This window comes from Rattus norvegicus, chromosome 13 (assembly GCF_021556685.1).
Source record: "Rattus norvegicus strain SHRSP/BbbUtx chromosome 13, alternate assembly SHRSP_T2T, whole genome shotgun sequence".
NCBI lineage: Eukaryota > Metazoa > Chordata > Mammalia > Rodentia > Muridae > Rattus > Rattus norvegicus.
Window position 1 is genome coordinate 94,544,561 of NC_141546.1, and position 23,083 is coordinate 94,567,643.

Here is a 23,083-nt window from a genome sequence, read left to right on the forward strand (position 1 = left end):
TGGGAAGACAGAAGCGAGGGAAGGTCACGACGCTTGGGATCCTGGAAGGTTCCAGCTCTGCACCAAGAATTGGGAGGGAAGGAGAAGTTCAGGATAACTGGAGAAGCAGGATGCACAGCTAGTCCTGTGAGTCAAGACAAAAGGAAATATGGCTCACCCAGAACCAAGTGAGGTTGTGAATGACGAATTATCCCTCTTTGGAATTGGAGAAAAATAGTTCTATAATCAAACACAAAAGCAAGTGGCATCCTGGTCCTTTTTGTTCCTATAAGGAAAGGTCCAAAGACACATTTCATAAAGGAGGGACATTTATCAACTCACAGTCTCTGAGTCTAAGAGTCCAAGACTGAAGGGCCTATTAATTGAGTCTCCAGTGATGACCTCATGGTGAATGGCATCACAATGACAGTGCAAAAGAGGAAGTCAATGGATGCAGGAGCAGGCAGGGGTCCTTTTATAGCCACTCACTCTTGGGAGGACTGATGCATTCCTTAAGATGAGTACTAATCGTTTCTGATGACAGGGCCATCAATGACCTGGTTACTTGCCACTAGGATCTGTCTCTTAACCAGCTCTTTGCCTCTACACATCACCATTCTAGGGATGAGGGGAAGAATCCCACCAAATCGGCAGCTATGAGTTGAGGGTTCAGTAGGGTGTTCGAACTGACAAAGGCCCTGGCATCTTCACCTTGCAACTTCCAAGGGTAACACGGACATCTCTACTCCACACAGGGTTCATGGCCAAACCTAGTAGCAGTGTCTACCTCACGGGCCATTGCTTCATCAGCTGAAACACAATTACATAGCCACACCAGGTCGGGAAGGGCCAACTCTGTGTATCCAGACAATGGGAAAACACACTGATTTGTGCAGTAGCTGACAGGCTCCTGCAGACCCCTTCAGTTTTCCTTAATGAGGAGAAGGAAACAATAACCAGGGATGAGAGTTAGGGGGCAGTCTGGGTTCTGAAGAGACTGTAAGAAAGCACTTTGTTGTTCCAGAAGACCTCCGTCTTTTGTACTAGGTATCCAAGGGTGCTGAGTGGAGCCATAGGAAGTTAAATTTTATCTTTAGGAAACCTTGGTGAGCAGAAGCCTTGGTGTGGGAAGGCCGAAGAGGCCCACACTGTCGTCTTGCTTGTCAAAAAGACTACAAGATCTGAATCTAAAGTGTATGCACAGGTGAACTAGACATTAGCATGTGGTCAGCTAAAGAGATGATCAAATTCATTGACTAGAATACACAGAAGGGTGGAAGCTGACTGCTAAGAGCCACCTAGAACAGGTCCATTTCCTCCTTTTCAACGACGTCCGTATTCTTGGGAAGTGTATCGTAAGCAGATCAGTTAAAACACTGTAGAGGATACAGATCGTTGTGCACACAGGCGAGCATTGGGGAAATCGGGGAAGTTAAACACACAGGCTCATCCCTTCAAAGGGAAGAGATGTTTGCCTGTTTCCACCCAGAACGCTAGGAACAACCTGATGATCTGTTGCTACCTTAGGGCCAGGCTTGACCCTCACTTCCCTGACTACTCGGCTTGTTGATTGCAGATGCTCTCCGGCTAGATCTTGAGCATTGCTTCTTAGTCAGTAAAAATCATCCTTATGAGCTGTCACTTGTACCTTACAGCAGCCTACGTGACTTCTGTATTATCTTAGGGCAGAGCCTGACTCTCCCAGGATCTGACATTTGCCTCAGTCATTCTCTCTAGACCAGAGGTTCTCGACTCTCCTAATGCTGTGACTCTCCTAATGCTGTGAATCTCCTAATGCTGTGACTCTCCTAATGCTGTCAACATACTTCCTCATGTTGGTTTTGATGCTATTTCATAACTGTAAATTTGGTGTCGTGAATTATAATATGAACATCTGTGTTCCCAATGGTCATAGGTGAGCCCCTTAAAAGAGCTCTAGATTTTTATCTACAGCATTGTCTTTTTATGGAAGAAGCCACATGTCCTTTGTAAGGAATTTCAGTGTAAATATGCCTAAGCTTTGTTGTGGACATGGGACCGAGTTAATTGTCCCAAGGAAAAATTTTTCCCAAATCGTGCTGTTCTTAAATATGGCTAAAATAAACCGCCTTGTGTCAGACTCTAGATGTTTGAAACAATCTGCCTAGCTAAGTCCTGCTGAACTGGCTTTGCGTCTTCCTCTCACAAGCAGCTCCTCTGCCAGCTGTAGTATCTGCAGGGATTCCCCCCTGCCAATATACGGTTATTCTGCATAAAAAGAAGTTGATTGTGTATTTATTTATAATGGCAAAAATGTTAAAAGTATAGTACTAAATGAATGGTTGCAAAAATTATTAATTGTCAAGATAGTAAACTATAATGCAGCCTTCAAAGTTATCCCAGAGAATGTTTAACGACCTAAGGGAATATTTATGATGGGCTGAGAAAGGACTCAGTGGGTGAAAGTATTTGCCATGCAAGTATGAGGACCTGAGTTCAAATCCCAGAACCCACATAAAGCTGAGCACAGCACATTTCTGTCACCCTATGCTCCTGTGGTGTGATGGGAGGTAGAGACAGGATAATACCTGGGCTAGCTCATGGGCTGGCTAGCCTAGCATACGCACACAAACAACTATGAACGTGTCTCACATCATGTGGAAGGCGAGGGCCTACTATCAAGATTGTCCTCTGATCTCCATGTACACACCATGGCATGTGCCCGTGCTCACACATAAGTGTCACACACACACATATGCAAAAATATGAAGTGTTTATGAAATACCATCAATAAAAAAAGGGAAACATTAAAAATCCCATGCTAAGCATATAGTTAAAGAAAACGGATCAGTGTACTGAAGCCACTCTCTCGGACATATTACGGCCTGTTCCCAATAGCTGAGAAATGACCACAACCTGTGTGCCACCATGGATGGACAGATGGAGAAAGCATACATCTAACAATGCCCTGAAGAGTGGCCTTAACAACAAGGGATCGTGTAATCTGCTGTAACATAGCTGAACCTGGAAGGCATGGAGTTAAGTGAGGCAGGCACAGAAAGACAAATACCAGATGATCTTGCCTATGTGTGGAATCTAAGAAGGTTGAATCTAGAAAAGCAGAGGGTTGTTAGCAGGGCCTGGGATGAGATGGGGTGGGGGATCCAAAACCCCACCGGAGGAATCAGTCCAAGAGAGAGCTAGTATACAATGTAGGGGTGGTACTTAAAAACAGTACACGCTTTAAAATGGCTAAGAGTACAATTGGAGATGTAGCTCAGTTAGCAAAATGCTTGCCTGGCGTGCACAACACCCTGGTTCAGTCCCTCAGCACTATATAAAAATCGGTGTGAGGGCAGGCACCTGTAGCCCCAGCACTTGGCCAGGGAAGGCAAAAGGATAAAAAAATTCAGTCATCTTCAGCTATGTGGTAAGTTCAAGGCCAGCCTAGGGTACATGAAATCCTGTCTTAAAACAGAAGCACGGGGCTGGGGATTTAGCTCAGTGGTAGAGCGCTTGCCTAGGAAGCGCAAGGCCCTGGGTTCGGTCCCCAGCTCCGAAAAAAAGAACCAAAAAAAAACCCAAAAAAACAAAAGACAAAAACAAAACAGAAGCACATTTCAAATGCAGCAATGCCCACACGCAGCCTGTCAAATACTTGGTACCCATCCAAGCACAGACTTAAACTGTGTGGCTGCTTTATGCCATGCGATTCTCACAAATTTATGATATTATTATTGTTGTTGTTATTATTATTATTGCCTCTGGCAGTGGAGGAAATGGAGACTGAGAGTCTAAGTTCAGCACCTTGACTGTGACGTTCACACACAGCAAAAGCAGGACCAAACCCTGGCCCCGACCTTTGAAACCTAGATTTTTTTTTTAGTCACTGGACCTATGGTAAGAAGGACTCCTGGCATTTATGTATCATTGGGGTGACTAAACCTGGCAGTGAATACCTACAGGGGAGGGAGAAATATATCAGGGCTGGAGTTACAGTAATGGAAAAAGCAGGGACCAGAGAACGGGCAGTGTGGGACCTGGGCCTTTACCTTGTGACTTTACTTCTACTGGCCTACGTTTGATCACGTTAGGTTACTTTAAGGCAGTTTGGAGAAGTCTCTAAGGGAAAGCTAAGGGACTGCACTAAGTAGCCTCAAAGCCTTGCTTTCCATTCCTAGAGTCCCTGTGACTTGCTATGATGCCAACATGAGGCCCTGGTTATGGGTAAAATTTCACCTGTGTCCTCTATGCTCGCCCAAGCTGGGGTATGAAAGGTGGGTAGATGGCCATACTCCCTCTCCCCTCCCCACTTCCCAGCACCTGTGTGTTAGAGACATGGCTTCCAGCCTGTGGAGATATCAGACCCTTAGGAGGTTCCTGGAGGAAGGGCATTAGGTCCCTGGAAGCATGTCTTGGAAGGATAGATGCCTTACCCCTCCTCTCTGCTTCCTGACAGCCATGAGTTGAATGGCTTCTCCTTTCAGTACCAATTCCTCCCATGATGCACTGTGTTGTCTCAGGCCTCAGAGCAACAAAGCCAGCAGCCATGGACCTTCAGAGCCTATGAAACCACGATCCCAAATACACCTTCCCTCCTCTAAAGTTGTTGATCTAAGCTACACGGGATTACTCACGGAGATGGAGAACATACTAAGCCAGCATAACTGTGTGCTGTTAAACACTGGGTGGTTCAGGGTGCTCTTCAGACCATTCCCACAAGAACCAATACAGGTTAAACTGAGATTGCAAAGGGCCTCTATGAGCCGCTGTGTCCCATGGAGCTAATGTGGATTCACCAAATATCCCCAGCAAAGTAATTAGGCATCTGCCTGGGTCTAGACAACATCCTGATGCTCTCTCCAAGGATATGGGTGGGAAAACAGAGCTAAATCCCCTAAGGAACTAGGACCTAGATCATGACTTTGTCCAGGACTGGGCCAGCTCCTGGAAGAGGTTGGAGGCTGCAGACTGACTTAGTGAATCTCCTGGGGTGAAGAACTTTGGGGCTCACAGTGGGATCTGCTGCCCTCCTGTGGCGTGCTGTTGTAAAGTCAGAACAGAGGACACAGAGGAGTGAAGAATAGCATGGCTTCCAAGTCACCAGAGCACAGCAGCCTCTTAGGGTGTGTGTGTCCTCCAGAAACATAATGGTCTCAGGATCTCTCACACAGGTAGATGCTCTTAAGGACTCTAAAACCCATTTTGTGGGTTAATTCTATCCTAGTAGAAACTGCAAGTCAGAATTTTGAAAAGTTATATACCGAATCCTTTAAACTAGTAAGCACCACATTAACATAAACAATGATTTTATCAAAATAGTTTTGAAAAAAAACTTGAATGAAAAGAATGGCATTTAGTTACAATTTTGCAATTTTTTAAAGATTCACTTTTTATTACTTTGTTATGTATGCACCACAGGTATCTAAGTGCCAGAGAAGTCCGGAAGGTAGCATCAGCTCTCCAGAAGCCGGGGTTACTGGTGCTTGTGAGCTGCCCTGTGTACTGGAACCAAACCCAGTTCCTCTGAGAGAGCAGCATGCATTTTTCCTTTCTCCCTACTTTTATGCATGTCCCCTGCACATATGTCTGTGCACCATGCACATGCCTTGTACCTAAAGAGACTGAAGAAGAGAGTTAGACCCCTTAGAACTGGAGTGATTGATGACTGCGAGTCATTGCGTACATGCTCAGAATCAAACCTGAGCCCTCTGGAAGAGCAGTGCCCCTAACCAGTGAGCCATCTCTCCAACCTCTTCTGGGGTTTTTCTACCATTCTTTTTAACATTTATTTATTGTGTGCATATGCACATGTGCAGGTGCATATACATGCCATGGCACATGTGTAAAGGTCAGAGGGTGGTTTATATGAATCAGTTTTCTGTTCCCATTATCAGGGATTCAGGGATTGAACTTGGGTCACCAGGCTTGGCACCAAGCACCTTCATACACTGTGCCATCTTGCTGGTCCAATATAATTGTTTTACAGAACAGAATGGACTTATAGAAGGCAGTTCTATTCTCATCAGCATTCAGCCCTTCATGATATCCTGCATCACATGACTTCTGGGAAACCTGTGCATACTGGTGGGAGAGGGAAAAGGAGAATCCAATGTTATATAATATTATTAGGACATCGTCTTGCCTCCCAGACCCCTAGAACCACACTTTGAAAGCCACGGCTGCCGAGTTTAAACTTGGCATTGATTGGACTCTGGTTTTCTCTGACAGGGCAGAGTAATAAGCCTGAGGGGAGGGACGCAGGCAAGGGAGGCAGCCTAGACCTCTGAGGAGCAGAGCTCACTTAGATCTGGGGAAAGAAGAACTATCATGTCCTAACCTCCCTTTCTCTCAGCTCACCCACACAGCGGGTGGGCCATACTCCAGGTGGCCTGACTCCAAGGGGAAGCCTCCTGGTTGTTTTTCTCTAATGGACTTTAGATGTGGGGCAGAAAGAACTGGGGAACTGGGTAAGAGCCAGCATGGTGGCACACACATAGAATCCCAGCATTTAGGAGGTGGGGGCAGGTCGGTCTGGAGATTAAAGTCATCCTGGGCTATAAATTTGAGGTCAGCCAGAGTGGTATGACCCCCTGTCCCAGCTCTCTGCCTATCCAACTCCCCCTCACCATCCCTCTATCAAAAAGAGAAGAACTAGGTAAGATACATGTTGACACAGTATTTCCCCATCAGGGACATGGGTTTAACTCTGCAGGCTGGTGCTGGGGGAGCAGGACCTGGCAGAGTGAGGTACAGGTTCCAGGTCTCAAGGACTTTGGATCCATAGCTCTCTCCTCCCTTCCTGGGCTTCTATCTAATAGGCCAATAGAGTCTCAGGCAATAGATGGGACCTGCCTGTCCTGCCTGGGACCCTGGGGATTACAAGCTACAGAGGTCCTTGTCAGCCATCCAGCAGAGACTCAAGAACAGAAATGGCCACAGGAGAAGTCCCGTGAGACTCCCATGGGCCCAGCAAGAAGAACCCTCCCTGCATGCACAGGAAGATCCTGCAGTCAGATAAAAGGGACATGGTGTGGATCCTGAGACCAGAGGTGATCTTAGTCACCACTAACGTAGACAGACAATGAACAATCTGGGAAGGATCTCAAGAAACCAGCACAGTTGGGAAGACAAAATACTTAGGAATAAACCTACCCAACGAGGGGAATCACTTGCGTGCTGAAAACCCCAGAAGATTGCCAGGAGACATTAAAGAAGGCATAAATAAACGAAAAGGCTTCCTGTGGTCATGGATGGTATGACTTAATAGTGTTAAAAAAAAAAAAAATACCACCAGCCAAATTGGCCTACACAGAAATTCAGTTCACTCCTTGTCCTGCTGGGGTCACTATTGCTGTGATGAAGCACCAGGACCAAAGCAACTTGCGAGGGAAAGGTTTATTTGGCTCACACTTCCATAGCACTGTTCATCATCCAAAGGAAGCTAGGACAGGAACTCAAGCAGGACAGGAACCTGGAGGCAGGAGCAGAGACCATGGAGGGGTGCTGCTTACTGGCTTGCTTAACCTGCTTTCTTATAGAAGCCAGGACTACCAGCCTAGGGGCGGCCCCACCCACAATGGGCTGGGCCCTCCCCCACTAATTGCTAATTACGGAAATGCCTTACAGCAGGATCTTATGAAGGCATTTTCTCGATTAAGGGTTTCTCCTTTCAGATGACTGACTCTAGCTTGTGTCAAGTTGACAGGACAAACCAGCACAATGATTAACCTCCGTTAAGAGAGCCACATCCACCCAATGAAGAAAGGCGGCTTCTTCAACACATGGTGTGGTAAGAAAGCCAGATTTCTCATTCGCTAAAGAATGCAGTGGGACCTAAACGTTACTCCACATAAAAAAATTAACTCTAAATAGATTAAAGGTCCAACTATAAGATCCCAAACCTTAAAACCCACAGACAAAAACAGAACAGAAGAGCTTCATGACATTAGATTAGGCCGTCATTTCCTGGAGGTAAAAACTAAAATCCCAGGAAACAAAAGAAAAGTAGACAGACATGAGCTCATCAAATTTCATCAGGTACTTCTGTCGGAGGAGACAGGTCACAGGCAAAATGTCAGTCTACAGAATGGGAGAAAATATTTGTAACATGTGTGTGTCTAAAGGGACCGATATCTCACACACATAAAGAACTTCAATAGCTCGTCAACAAACTCTTTCGTCAAAAAAGGGCTCAACAGTTAAGATCACTGATTGCATGAATCAATTCCCAGCAACCACATGGTGGCTCGCAACCATCTGTAATGGGATCTGATGCCCTCTTCTGGTGTGTCTGAAGACAGCGACAGTGTACTTATATACAATTAATTTTAAAAATATTTTTTTTAAAAAGGAGCCCAGGAAAGAGGGGCCACAGCAAAATGGTATAATAGGGCTCTCCAGTGACCTGCCTCCACATTGAAATATCAATTTAAAGAAACACACACACGGGGTTGGGGATTTAGCTCAGTGGTAGAGCGCTTGCCTAGCAAAAGCAAGGCCTTAGCAAGGCCCTGGGTTCGGTCCCCAGCTCCGAAAAAAAGAAAAAAAAAAAAGAAAAAAAAGAAACACACACACACACACACACACACACACACACACACACACACAAACACAGAGCTTTCCAGTGCTAAGAAAACAAGCTATCGGGGCTGGGGATTTAGCTCAGTGGTAGAGCGCTTACCTAGGAAGTGCAAGGCCCTGGGTTCGGTCCCCAGCTCCGAAAAAAAGAACAAAAAAAAAAAAAAAAAAAAAAAAGAAAACCAGCTATCAAAAGCCCCTGCCTCTGCACTCACTTTGCATTTTGCTCTGAAGCCACTGTGTTTGTAGGGATGTGATCAGCAAAAGACACCCTGCTTGGCCTTGTAGATGTATCCTCTGGGGTGTGGTGTGTGTGTGTGTGTGTGTGTGTGTGTGTGTGTGTGTGTGTGTGTGTGTGTGTGTGTGCAGGTGCCCACAGAGGTCAGGAGTAGGTCTCAGGTCCCTGGGAATGGAGTTGCAGGCAGCAGGCTGACCATGGGCGCTGGGAACCGAGCTCTGGACATCAGCAAGCATCCTTGACCGCTGAGACATCACTTGTGGTTCTTGTCATCCCCCAAACAACACAGAGATCCAGGGCTCCCCGTGGCCCTGAGATGTGGGGAATGGGAGCATGGAGAGGCACTTTCCAAAAGGCTGCGGCTGGCAGAGAAATTAAGAAGCAGAGCTCTCTCTTCGTGAGCTTTTTTTTTACCACAAGCTCTGCTTGAGGCAACATGATCTGCTCCATTTTTTCCCCCAAAAGTTCTCAGGGACACGCACCAGAACTTTCCTGACTAGAAGGAAAGCTGTGCTGAAAATGTCAGGATTCTGAGCTGCCCAGAACTAGGTCTGCAACGCTTTGCCTCCTCTTGCTGACCTCTCCCAAGGATTCACAGCAAAATTGTTCCAGAGGAAGTAAATCGACATCAGGAACCTCTGGAGGTTAACAACACTTCGGACTGCACCGATCGTACAGCCTCACAGCCCAGACAAGTTTGACCTGGCACTCTCTGCATCAGGGCGGCCATGTCATGGCCTTCTCATCAGTAAGGGAAAGATAGAACTGGCCCAGGCTGAGCGGCCTTTATCCCGATCACTGTGCTACAGAACTTTACTCTGAGACCTCTGGCTGACCCAAAGGCCACTGACACCATCTTAGATGCCAGCTCACCATCATTATGCCACCCTGTAAAGCCCCACTTTAGTGTCATCTGAAGGCACTGGTCCATGGGGCACCTGCCATATCACAGTCTGTACCTCCTTCCTCCATGATGGAGGCTGGGTTCTCTAGTCCTCTCCCCTCTTACATGGCTCTACCACCTCAAGACCCAGGGAGTAGCACTGTTTCCGAGGTCATTGCACGTGTGCCTCTGTCCCCTGAACTATGTGACACTGAACTGTCTGTGCATCCCAGCAAAACATCAAGGTGATTAGAATATGACTAGTCAGAGTCACAGGCCCTAAATAAGAAGTCTTATCCTCTGCTGGGGGAGAAATGGGGAAGGGGACTTGAGTAGATGTTTCTCTAAAGAAGACACAAGTGACCTAAAAGCACGTCAAAAGATGCTCAAGTCTAAAACAATCAAAGTGACCATGAGGTATCTCATATGCATCAGGATGGCCACTGTCAACCAAACCAGCTACAAGCGTTGGCCAGGAGGCAGAGACATCAGAAACCACAGGAATGCAGAAGAGGCCGTGAAGTGAGTTAGTCAGAATGAGAAATGACCCCTCACGGAGTCAGAAGTTGGAATATTGTATGAGCACCAATTCCATAGCTGAGGATGGGGGCACCTCAAACAGATCTATGTGTACCTGTGTTCACTACACAATGGTTCACCCTGGCCGTGTGGCTCAGTGGGCTAAGGAGCCAGTTGGGACACACATGGTGGAAGAGAAAAACTGACTTCCGTGGTTGTCCTGTGATTGCCATACACGCTCTGTGGTGTGTGCAGCCCCCCCCCCCTACAGTAAAGAACAGAGAAAATATAAAACAAAACACAAGTCACAACACCTAAGAGGGAGATGCAGCCCAAATGTCCCCCACAGGGAGCTAAATAAAGAACACGTGTATGCCGACACGTATGCCCACGCACAGTGGAACATTACTCAGCCTTTTACAAAGGAAGCTCTTTACTTTCTGCAACACAGACTGACCCCTGAGACACCATACTAACTGAAACAAGCAGACACAAAGCAGCCAACATTGCACGAATCAGCTCGTAGGAAGGAGAAGAGTGGTCAAACAGAGGCTATAGGTTCCCTGGGAGCCCAGGAGTCGGGGCAGCATGAATGTGTGTGTGTGTGGGGGGTGGTGTTTAATGAGTACAGAGGTTCAGTTTTGCAAGATGGGAAAGTTTCAGAGTTTTGTTTCACAACACCACAAATGTGACCAGATCAGCTGAGCTGTATACCAAACACTGGGGAAGAGGACTCAGTGTGTGTGTTTTAAACACACACACACACACACACACACACACACACACACACACCACACCACACACATACACACAAACACACACACACCACACCACACACATACCACATACACACACACACACCACACATACCCCCCCACACACACACCACACACCACACACACATACACACACATACTCACACACATACCCCCCCACACCACACACACCACAACACACACATACACACACACATCACATACACCACACACATACCACACACACCACACACATCACACATACCACACATACACACACCACACATGCACATACACCATACACAAGCCACCATCACACATACACACACACATAAACTACACACACTACACAAACACCTACATACACTATACACACACATACCACACACACATACATACATACATACATACACACACACATACCATCATCTCACACACACACACATACCACACATACACACATATACACACCACACATACCATACACACACACATATATCACACACACATACAGACATATACACATCACACACACCATACACATATACACACCATACGCAAACACATACATGCACACACACCACCATCACACATACACACACAGACCACACACACATACACACACCACATATATGCACACATGTACACATACACACCATCATCATACCTACACACACATAAACCACACACATACCACCATCACACTTACATACACATACACCACACACACACACATACCACACACACCATACACATACACACTCACCACACACATACACATACATACATACACAAACCACACACATCACACATACATACACATACACTACCATTACACGTACACACACATAAACCACACATACACCATACATACCACTCATACACCACATACATGTACACATACCAAACACACACACATACACAACACCATGCCACATACCAAACCACACACATAAATACCATACCACATACACATACACACACACCACACCACACAGAAACACATACATACACCATATATGCACACCATATATACTCCCACCACACAAACACAACACACTACACACCATGTACATACCATAACACCACCATACACATACATACATACCACAGCACATGCTACCACACCACACACACAGATACCTACCACACACATGTACACACTACATTACACACATACATGCATACCACACCATACACATACACATACCACACATACACAGTAGAAATACATGAATCCCACATGTACCCATTAGATCCCACCCCCCATGCTGTTACGTGGACGATGAGGACAGAGAAAAGAACAATCCACAAAACTGAGTTTACCAGGAATTAGTGGAGAGTCTATTTTTCCTCAATAGACAACATGGAACTTAAGTTACAGAAAAATTAAGAAAGTTACTGGAGCAAACAGTTAGCCATCTCCTTTCTACCATTTCTTCCTCAATAACTGAGCTCTGATTTGTACGCTGACACCCACCCTCCCCTGTGAGTTGCTCTTAGGCCAGCCATGACAGTTCATGCCCATCAACAGTGGTTGCTTCAGGAATGGGATATGATGCAATTTTGACCAATGAGGATCAAAGAAAGGGAATTTGCCTGGGAGTTTCTAACGACAGTTTTCATTGACCAAAATGAACCAGAACCCTCCAAAAACACATTTAGAGTAAAAGTAGAAAATGCTCAAGCAGAGTAGGGAGGGCTGACTCCTAAATGAAAACGGAAATGAATTTTTAGGGCTTTGGGTCTTATCCGTAAGGATGGCTTCAAGGCAGGAAAGGTTGTTACATGGGTGCCTATGACAGTAAGGGCGTCTGGAAAAGGCCCTTTCTTTTGTGAGGGAACAATGATTAGAAGGCAGAGAAGAAGGGTGGCTGCGCTGGACGGGGTGACAGCTGAGGGGGTGAACTTGCAGTACCCCGACATCCTCCCATCCATGGTGGGGAGTGGGAACACAGAGGAGAGAGGGCTGAGCCTTGAGTCATGTTATCACTGTGTGGGTCTCCAGGTCACCCTCTCACACGGTGGACACGTGGGCTTCCGCACCACGCAACTGAGAAGCTTTGTGTCTTCTGAGGAGACTGGGTACCATTCTAGACTGCCCTTCATCTGACTCCAGTTCCTGGGGGCAGCCACTCTCAGGAGCTGACTCTTCACCTCTGGGAGAGCTGAAGTCATGGGACAGAGAGCAGAGAATCCAGGAGCCCAATACCTGCTTATGGAAACTTGGTATATGTTAGGAGACTTCTACAATACACTGGACAACTGGAAAGAGATCCAAAAAAACCCCAGTTACCTCCCACCTAAATACGATCCCAAAAATCCCAGAAGAGCTAAAAATCTTATTGTCAAAATAAAAACATTAGCTTTTAGAAAAACCTTGAAGATGTAGAAAGATTTCATAAGATTCCAAGGCAAAAGCTACATTAAGCAACACATTCTCAAACTAATTTGGCACAGCCAAGCCACCTCAGGGAGGGTAGGATGTTTGCAAGATGTTTGTACCACATTTAAAGACAGGCTTCAAGATGGACAAGAAAATACAGGCAGCGACAGGAGCAGTGACTCAGTGAAGACTGTTGCCACAAAGCCTAATGTTCAGTCCCTGGGGCTGAAAGAAGAAATCCTGCAGACTGTCTCCAACTTCCAGATGTGTGTAGCTGGTCTCCACTACTTTGTGGGTTCTTCTTTTTCCCACCCTTTACCTAACCCCTCAACCCCTGCCCCCGTTTTACCCCTTATCACTAGATAGGAGAGAAGGAAGGATAGAGGGGAGAAAGAGATAGAGGTCCCTGAATGTACTTTCTTTCCTCTTGTTTCTTCTTGGAGTACAGCTACTAACAAACCGTATCCAAGCCCCCTGCATGACCAACCCTGCCTCTCTGGGCCCTAGCATTCATACACCCTCTGAAAAGTTCCCAGAATTCTAAACATCACACAATTGCAGAAACTATCGGCAGCTGCCTCTGCCGGAGCCTGAGGCAACTCGGAGTCAGCTGCTGTGGACACTCGGAGGCAGCCCCACACCCCACACCCCACACCCCACACCCCACACCCCACACCCCACACCTGGGATTAAAAGGGAAGCATGCTCTTACAGTACTTCTCTATTTTTAAAAGAAACCAAAACTCCAGAACTGTCACTCCAGGTTTGTGCTGTGGCACATGCGTGCACACACACACCCTACAGAATGATATCATTTCTATAAAGAAAACAAAAAACAAAAAACCATGCCAACATCTGAAATAAAACCGGCTTTGTACCAACTGGCCTTACGCCTGTGAACAGTCCACCATGGATGGGGAGGGCTCCGCAATGGCCCACCCTTCCCTGAGGAGCTCATGATTGCTGGGGGTCATAACCTGTCCTTGCTCGGATAAATAACCCCTCGCTCACACTTGTGCAGGCAGCCCTGAATGTAATGGGCCACAAAGAGCAAGAAAAGTCAGGAGAGCAAAAGACTTCTTGGTGAGAAGAAGGGTCCTTGGGGGAGGGGGATAATGAGGGAGAATATAACCAAAGTATATTACACATGAAATTGTCAAAGAATTTTTTAAAAAAGGAACAGATTGACCCGAGAATGAATACAAAGGCAATAGTATTGATATCATAAAAAAATCACTTGTTTCTGAGACAAATACAGAAGCTATTAGCTGACTGGCTCCATTGGAGTGGGGAGGGTTTTGCAGATCTGCTCACTGATTCCTTTCCGGGATGCTCAGATCGATCTTGAGCTCCTGGTGTTGTGTTTTTAAAAGATAAAGAGAGGGGTGATATGTTCTATGGAGGTCTGGGGAAGGGGGTGCCTCAGTGGGTCCATGCTGAGGTGTCCCTTCCCAGTGAGGAACCAGCCACATGACAGTATAGTATAGAATAGAGTTTATTCAGGGCATGGGGAGGGGAGTTAAGAGGGTAGCAGGGCAGAGAGAGGGAGAGAGGGAGAGAGGGAGAGAGGGAGAGAGGGAGAGAGAGAGGGGGGGAGAGAGAGAGAGAGAGGGAGAGAGAGAGAGAGAGAGAGAGAGAGAGAGAGAGAGAGAGAGAGAGAGAGAGAGAGAGAGAGGAAGGAGGAGGAGGAGGGGGGGTAGAGGCCAGCCATGAACACGGGGAGAGGAGGGGAAGAGGGGAAGAGCAAGAGAGAGAGGAGGGGACAAGCAGCCCCTTTTATAGTGTCAGGTGTACCTGGCTGTTGCCAGGTAACTGTGGGGGGGTGGAGCTTAGACAGAACGCTAACACCTGGGGTTTTTGGTTTATTGGGTTTTGTTGTTTTGTTGTTGTTTGAGGTTTCTCGTTGTTTTCTTTTTTGTTTAGGCTTTTTTTTTTTTTTTTTGGTCTTGTCTTTTCCACTTGTGTGCTGGGTCCTTCTGCTCACGTGCCTGAAGTAAGGACTTCAGGTTTTTTTTATCTACTCTAGGATCTTTCCTTTTTCTCCCATGACTCATCCACGTTACTTCCCTCACAGATGTCTGTTTTCCCAATCTTAACACTCAGTCTTATGCCAGGAATCACGGGTCCCTCAGGGACCAACCACGGATCACCTTCTCCCCCAACCCCGCCCCCTCTCCCGCGTCAGCTTGTTTACATGGTGGGGCGGGGCACCCGTCTATTTCCACTTTCGGCTCTGAATGTGGCCTCTATCCCGGGCATCCCCCTCACTAGCCCTTTCATAAACATCTCAAGCTGCTAAGATCAAAACATTGACCAACCTTCTCCTTAAACTTCTCACCCTAGAGCTGCTCTGTGGAAGAGAAACATTTCCGTAGTTGACAATTGTAATGGGCTTTTCTGTTTCCTCCTCCAGCCTCAGAGCTTTCACCACAGGGGATTATCCCGGCATCCTTAGCTGCTCCCTGGTCTCCCAGGCACTGCTCTGTATCAGTCACCATCTTCCAACATGGTGTCCCCAGCGTGCCATCCCTGCTGGAGAACACACACACACACACACACACACACACACACACACACACACACACAAAGAGCTCAATGCTCAACCCTTGCTTGGTACCCAGCAGCCCACGGTGTTACTTCTGGAACACACACACACACACACACACACACACACACACACACACACACACACACACACAGAGCTCAATGCTCAACCCTTGCTTGGTACCCAGCAGCCCACGGTGTTACTTCTGGAACACACACACACACACACACACACACACACACACACACACACAAAGAGCTCAATGCTCAACCCTTGCTTGGTACCCAGCAGCCCACGGTGTTACTTCTGGAACACAGGGGTGGGGCTAGCACACACACCTGGGTTTTCTATGCAGCCCCAGGAAGGCAACAGCTTCTGTGACCTCAGTCCTCACCCAGAGGCACTTCTGGGACTCAGCAACCGGTGCAGGCTGAGGCAGAGGGAAGGAGGCGGCTTTGCCTTTCACCACTGTAGGAACTGGAAGCAACTTTGAACCCAGGTGGTCCTCTGGCCCCTTGGCTTGCTGGCTTCTACTAAGGACAGACATCTGTCAAAGCAATCACTCAGCTTTTTAGCAACTTCCTTGCAGTGTTTCTGACACCACATACAACCTTCGAAGGCCAAGGAACTGTGGGGTTCCAACGCGCTGCTACGGAACTTTCTAGTTAAAAGAACTGCATGCAGAGAAGAGAGGCAGGGCAGTGAAGCGGCCCTCTTTCATGATGGGTTGAGCCCCGCCCCCGCCCTTCTCCCCGCCCCCCCAGTACACAGTGGCGAGAACAAAAGGACCAAACACCAGCATTCCAGCAGGGACATCTATGTATTGGTATTGTCATTAAGCCACTTCCCAGCAGTCCACTGCAGAAATAAGAACAGGACTCAGCTTCTAAGATACTAAAGGTAACAGACATCACAAACAAAGCACTGGGGGCATTCATGACGACAAACTGGCTTTTGTCCTCTGGTCAGGGTGTTGGTGCTTAGCGTCCTTCCTGACCGTGCCTCCTGGTCCCCACTGACGCACATGTTCCTCCTGCTCAGCCCTGAAGGATTGATTACAGACCTGGATGGGGCCTGCGTCCTCTCCAACCTGATCCACACACGTGACCTCATCCCTGAAGATAGGCTTGTTGGCCCAGCATCCCACCTGCGGGTGCCACAGATGCTCTGACGGGCAAGCCTCAGTCTGGTGACAAGACAGCTAGCACAGAAGGGCGGCTTCTGCTTCCTCGTCACGAAGTAAACACAACACTTTTTTATTCTTTTTTTTTCTTTTGTAAGGAAAGAAAGGTTTTTTTAAAAAAAAATATATGGCACTAGAGTGTAAAACTATACACCTGCATTCGGCGAAGCGTCCTACAGCTCTCAGAGCCGCAGCTCTTCTGTCAGATGTAGAGCTGGTGGGAGGCCAACGTGTCCATGAAAGGACGCACCAGGTTGTCTGTGGAGAAGTAAAAGATGAGCCCGAAGGTGATGGAGATGGGGAGGGCGGGCAGGGCCTTCTTGAACACGGCGAGCAGCAGGAGGGTGAGACACAAGCCCTGCAGAACATCATGGTGAGGAAACTCAGTGACCCGATCTTGTGGGTGGTATGATCCTAAGACTAGCCAGCACTGCCACAGACAGACATCGTCTCTTACAGATATGCAACAGCCCTCAGGATGCACGGGGCAGGATTCTCTCCCACACACCCCTTAGTCAGGACACCTGTATGCTGGCTACGGGCGGACAGAGCCCTGGATAGGTCATGGAGCTTCCCCATCTAGGGACAGTGGTCAAATAGATGGTAGGAGCCTCTCTCCAGGGACAGGAGGTTTTTTGTTTTGTTTTGTTTTTGCATTTACAAGAGACACGGATGAGCTAAAATGAGATCCTCTGAGGGTCTCGGCAGTGGTCACCAAGGAAACCACAGATGTTGGATAATCCATCCATCCCTTAGGAAGTAAGGATGGTGGTGGCCATTCCTACCTCCACCCTTGGTGTCCAAGGTGAGGATAAATCACCAAAGTGCCTGTCCTGCCCTTGAGACAACAGGTCCCAAGCCAGACATGGAAGGGGAGGAACCCCATGTCTGTTATCCCATCCCTGACACACACGTGGGCAGAAACATGCTCTCTGAACACTGGAGAAAGCACTAGGCTCCCACTCAAGGGCAGCACAAGGTGCTATAGCCTTCTCAGGGACTCCTCTAACATCTGAAAAGGAAGCATCCTCTAAGATAACATTGCAGAGTGTGCCCCTGTCCCCAGTTTGAGTGCCAGCCATCAGGGCTTCAGGACTACAGTACTGCTGGGATTTGGAGCACCCAGGAGTCAGCATTCCCTGGGGTCCTGGTGGCACAGAGAATATGCATCGATGGAAGAGGAGAGACCCTTCCACCCCTCCCTGCTCCTGTGGGTCAAGGCCTTAGGCTATTCCATTGCCCATAAGTCTCAGACAATCCACAGTCTGAGGAACCACGGGGCAAGGCCCTAAGGCTTTGCCCAGGTCCTAGCCTAAGATATATGTGGTCAGTGAGATCCAAGCCTCCCGCGTCCCATCCTGGGTGCTCTCTCTCAGGAGGGAGCATACCTTGGTGACCATACTCTGGGCTGGACACCCCTCCCTTCACTGCCTTTGTCCTGAGAGGGAAGGCAGCAACTATAAATGCCCCATGAGTGCCCCAGAAGAGGTGCTACCCTCTGCCACTCAACCCACTCACAATGAGGATGGCGATAAAGCAGGCCAGCGTCGTGCTCCAGTCTCCGTTGCCTGTGGCTGCTGCCTTGCCCACCAGAACGCTGTAGAAGATGAAGTCTCCCAGACCAAGCTTTACACCCCCTGTGGGGAGAAAAGAACGTGGCCTCTGTCTAATCCAACTGATAGGAAACCTCAGCAGGAAGCAGGCAAAAGGAATTGAAGGGTCAGGACATCAGCCAAGTGACCAAGCCTGAGGGTCGGGATGAAAGCATCCCTCGGTAGCAGTATTCAGTACTGCAGACTGGGGACAAGAGGGACCAAGGACTGAGTGACTGGCAGCCAAGCCTGGTACTTCAGTGAGCCACTTGGTTGGGAGAGAAAGGGACAGTTGCTGACCACTGGGGCTGCAGGCTACTGTGCGGGTTAGCATGAGAGCTGACTAGAGGTATTCTTTTTTTTTTTTTTTTTTTTTTTGGTTCTTTTTTTTCGGAGCTGGGGACCAAACCCAGGGCCTTGCGCTTCCTAGGTAAGCGCTCTACCACTGAGCTAAATCCCCAGCCCCGACTAGAGGTATTCTTAAATAAGCTTCATGCTGCCACCCTCCAGAGCACATGTAACCCAGCAACAGAAGACGTGTGGAGGCCCCGCCCTGCCGCCTCGTGGACTTGGGCACCTTACTTTCCTCCTCCTCCTCCGGCTCTTCCCCTGGGTAGCCAGGCTGGGGAGCTTCGAAGGCTTCAGGGTATGAGGGTTCCCCAAAACTGTCATAGGAGTCTTCTTCTGAGCGTCCAGGAACAAAGGACCACCACGAAGAGTGGCAGGGAGAGACAAAGGCTGGTCAGAAGGTACAAAGACCCAGAAGATTCACCAGTCCCTTCCCACATCAAGGCTCCCCAGCACACCACCCGCCAACAACATCTGGCAAAACTGAGGGAGAAACTGAGGCACAGGATGTACAATCCAACCCTCACTCACTCCCTGAGACAGGTGTCAGAGTCTGGCCATGGGGCAGTGTGACTCCGCCATTCTGAACCTTAATACACAGAGGGACCAGTCAAGCAGGGTGCAGACAAGGCGCTCCCAAAGTGTGGCTGTGACCCCTATACTCACCCATCTCTGGATCGTAAGGGAGCTGCAGTGCTCCCTGAGAGGAGGGGTCCAGCTTCGCCATGCCTACCGTCCACACCATGGCAGCTACAGAAAGAGCAAAGGGACACGTGCCTCAGGCGGAACTCTGAGTAGCTGCCCCTGACCTGGCGGAAGTGGAGCCAGGCTGTGTCCCCAGAAAGCCTGCACAGCCCCTCTATCCTGCAGGGCTGTGTTCACGTTGGCTGGGAGGTCGGAACTGGCTGGGTGGGGACTGACATTTCACCTTTGCCTTTTTTACAATGCTTTTAAGCAACACTGGCAATAATAATGATTAGTGAACAACTTGGTGAACTCTGTCTTTAAAAAAAAAAATTGTCCTTTTTTTTAGGTTTCAGTTTATCATGAAAAGGGAGGCGTGGAAATTGTTAACAAGATGAAATAGGTCAGGATGTCAGTGGAATAGGCAGCTTCTTGGGGCGCCATTTCAACAGTGATTTCAGTCCGCATACTGTCCAGGAATGTCACCGTCTCTAAGTAAGAAATAATCTTTGTTGTCTAGAACTACTTTGGTGCCTCCATGTTCCGGGAGACAAACTGGTCTCCGAATTTCACACTGACTGGTTGAACTCCTCCTCCCCTTCCTTTAGGGCCCGATCCCACAGCTACTACTGTTGCTTGCAAAACTCTCTCAGGAGATTTTTCTGAACTTGGTATGGCTGCCTTGGTTACAGTTCCAGCTGTCCTCCTTCAGTCGAGACTGTCAAAATGCAGAAGAAAACTAAAAGCCTATCTGTCGTGATTCACGCCACTGTAGCTAGACCTGTAACCGTGAGGGGCTGGAGAGAGGGCTCAGTGGTTAAAAACAGTCGGAGAGAGTCTGGATTCACTTCCCAGCACCCACATGGCAGCTCACAAGTGTCTGTAACTTCAATTCCACGGAATCTAATGCCCCCTTGTGGCCTCCATGGGTACTGCATGTGTGTGACACACAGCTGACTAAACCAAACACTCAGACACATAAAGGCAAATCTTTTTTTTTTTTTTTTTTTTTTTTTTTTTTTGGTTCTTTTTTTCGGAGCTGGGGACCGAACCCAGGGCCTTGCGCTTCCTATGTAAGCGCTCTACCACTGAGCTAAATCCCCAGCCCCAAGGCAAATCTTTTTAAAAGCAATTTTTTAAAAAAAATTCAGTCCCTCGACTGAAGAGCTGGTTCAGTGGTTGAGAGCACTTGCTGCTCAAACACGAGAAGCGGATCACACTCCAGCTCCCTTTATAAAGCTAGTGGCACTGATTCTAGCTCTGATATCTTCCTTCTGGCCTCTGTGTACACGAGGTGTATGTGTGTTCATACAGACACGTATGCACACCCAACATAAACATTTTTAAATGCCATGCCTGCTGTTCAGCAGCACCCTGTGTATTCAGATCTATGAACAAATCCCAGCTTACAAGACTGAAACTCACGCTCACTAAACAGTCCCTCCCTACCTCAGCCACGGTATCAAGCACCCACTCTATTTTATGCCTGTGACTTTCCCTCCTCTTGATGCCTCCTTAATCGCACCATGTCTGTCCTTTTGTAGACAGCTCGATTCACTTGTCCCAGGGTCCTCAAGGTTCATCCATATCACGTGGGTCAGAATTTTCCTCTTTTGTAAGGGAAAAATATTCCATTGTACAGAATTACCACATTTTGGTCATCTGCTGACACTTGTAGCTTTGAACTCCTATGAATGAAACTAACACAGACACGATGTGCAAATGCTTGTTTTGTGTCCTGCCTGCTTTGATCCTCTAGGGTACATGAGCACAATGGAACCTGCTGGGTCACATGGAACTCACTGAACTGTTTCTCTCTCCAATTAGACTCTCTTCAGTGTTTATTACTCCGTGTTTCCAGTTCCCCAGGGAGATTTCCACACCACACAATCTGAAGCCCAAGCTTAATACCTCCTCGCCACCGCCACCCTGGCCCCCCAGTGCAGCCACCCAGTGTGGCAATGGGTCTCCCCTGTTGCTCAGATATAAAGTACTGCTATTAACCTTGGCTCTTACAACCCCACAAGTCTTGCTTGCAAAATGCCCCAGAATTCACTTCACCTCACAGTCTCCACTGGTTCCCTCCTTCACGGGTGGTTTCTCAGCCTCTGAACTGGCTCTGGATTGTGCTACTGTCCCAAATCTTTCAGGGGCTTACCTTTCCTTCAGGAAGATGGGCCAATGTGTCATAGTGGGCTCTGCAGGGCTCACACTGTCCAGATCTTCTCCTCTCCATCTTTCCTCCTGTCTGCTCTAGCCACACGGACTCTGGGTGCCCCCTGAGCACACACAGCCCCACCCAAGCCTACCTCAGGGTCTTTGTACCTGCTGCATCCTGCCCCCTTACCTCAAGTGCTGGCCTCCAGATTTCTACCTAGTGCTAACTACTACATAAAGTCAGGTTTCTGGTCCAGTGTGAACTCTGAATGAGAGCTGCCTGGCCATCTTTTACAAAACAGCCTCCCCTGTGGCCCTGAAGTCCTTGGCCTCTCTCCCTCCCAGAGTCTTCAATAGAGTACCTCTACCTTCTATAATGAACCTGCCTTCCTTAGTTTACCTTCACCCAAGAATAAATTCTCCATGGATGCAAACTTCCTTTGCACATAAGGAAACGCCTGGCCTCAGGCACTCAGACTGACCAGAATCATCTGTCTCTCATCCTTAGAACATCTCTGGGATGTGCTTTCAAGCCAAGAGGCACACTGCTGGCAATTCTCCATTCTAAGCTCACTTCCTCATTTCCTGGGATTGCCCAGCTCTGAAGATGGCTTCCTGGATACCTGAGGCACCAGAACCCCAGAATCACAGCGGCCACTGCTACTACAGGGAGTGAACTCCATTGGTGAACTCACATAACTTTGCCTCCTGAGAGACCTCTATGTCACACACAGGGCCTACCAGAAAGTAGGGACATCTGTTAAAATACATGTGCCAGGGGTTGGGGATTTAGCTCAGTGGTAGAGTGCTTGCCTAGGAAGTGCAAGTCCCTGGGTTCGATCCCCAGCTCCGAAAAAAAGAACCAAAAAAAAAAAAAAAAAAAAAAAAACCATGTGCCAACCCACATCCCTCTGACACGACCCCGAGGCCAGAGGCAATCCCTGTGCCTTCTCTTTAGAGAAGACTAACTTCCACTACCAAGCCACTGTCCATGAACCCTAGAGAGAAGTGGGGCCCCTGTCCTCCAAAGCCTGCAGGGCTGAATGGCAGCTACAAGCCTCCAAAGTCCAGGGGATGTGGCCTTTACCCAGTGCAGGGTGCCAGATGGCAGTCAGAATATGGCCAAAGGGCTGTCTATCCCCTTCTAGTTTCCCGCCTTCTGATTTCCCAACCTTCTTCCTGAGTGAGATCCAGCCCACTGTGGTCTCCAGGAGCAGGGAGCCCTCCTGCAGGTGGCGACCCTCATCATTATGAT

General features: G+C 48.1%; 1 protein-coding gene across 23 annotated transcripts in view; it reads right to left on the reverse strand.

Moving 5' to 3' along the window:
* Positions 1 to 16,665: 16,665 nt before the first annotated feature.
* Positions 16,666 to 23,083, reverse strand: part of Psen2 (presenilin 2) — a 31,297-nt gene continuing 24,879 nt past the window's right edge. For 14 of the 23 annotated variants that reach the window (XM_087581766.1, XM_087581751.1, XM_087581747.1 and 11 more), the window contains 4 exons: positions 19,654 to 19,737; positions 19,222 to 19,323; positions 18,566 to 18,684; positions 16,666 to 17,405 (listed from right to left, as the gene is read on the reverse strand). In XM_087581766.1, the coding sequence (XP_087437892.1) occupies positions 17,250 to 17,405; positions 18,566 to 18,684; positions 19,222 to 19,323; positions 19,654 to 19,737 (461 nt within the window). In that variant the 3' untranslated portion in view covers positions 16,666 to 17,249. The remainder of the gene's footprint in view (positions 17,406 to 18,565; positions 18,685 to 19,221; positions 19,324 to 19,653; positions 19,738 to 23,083) is intronic. The other 9 variants (XM_087581759.1, XM_087581763.1, XM_087581760.1 and 6 more) reach the window with 2 other exon arrangements.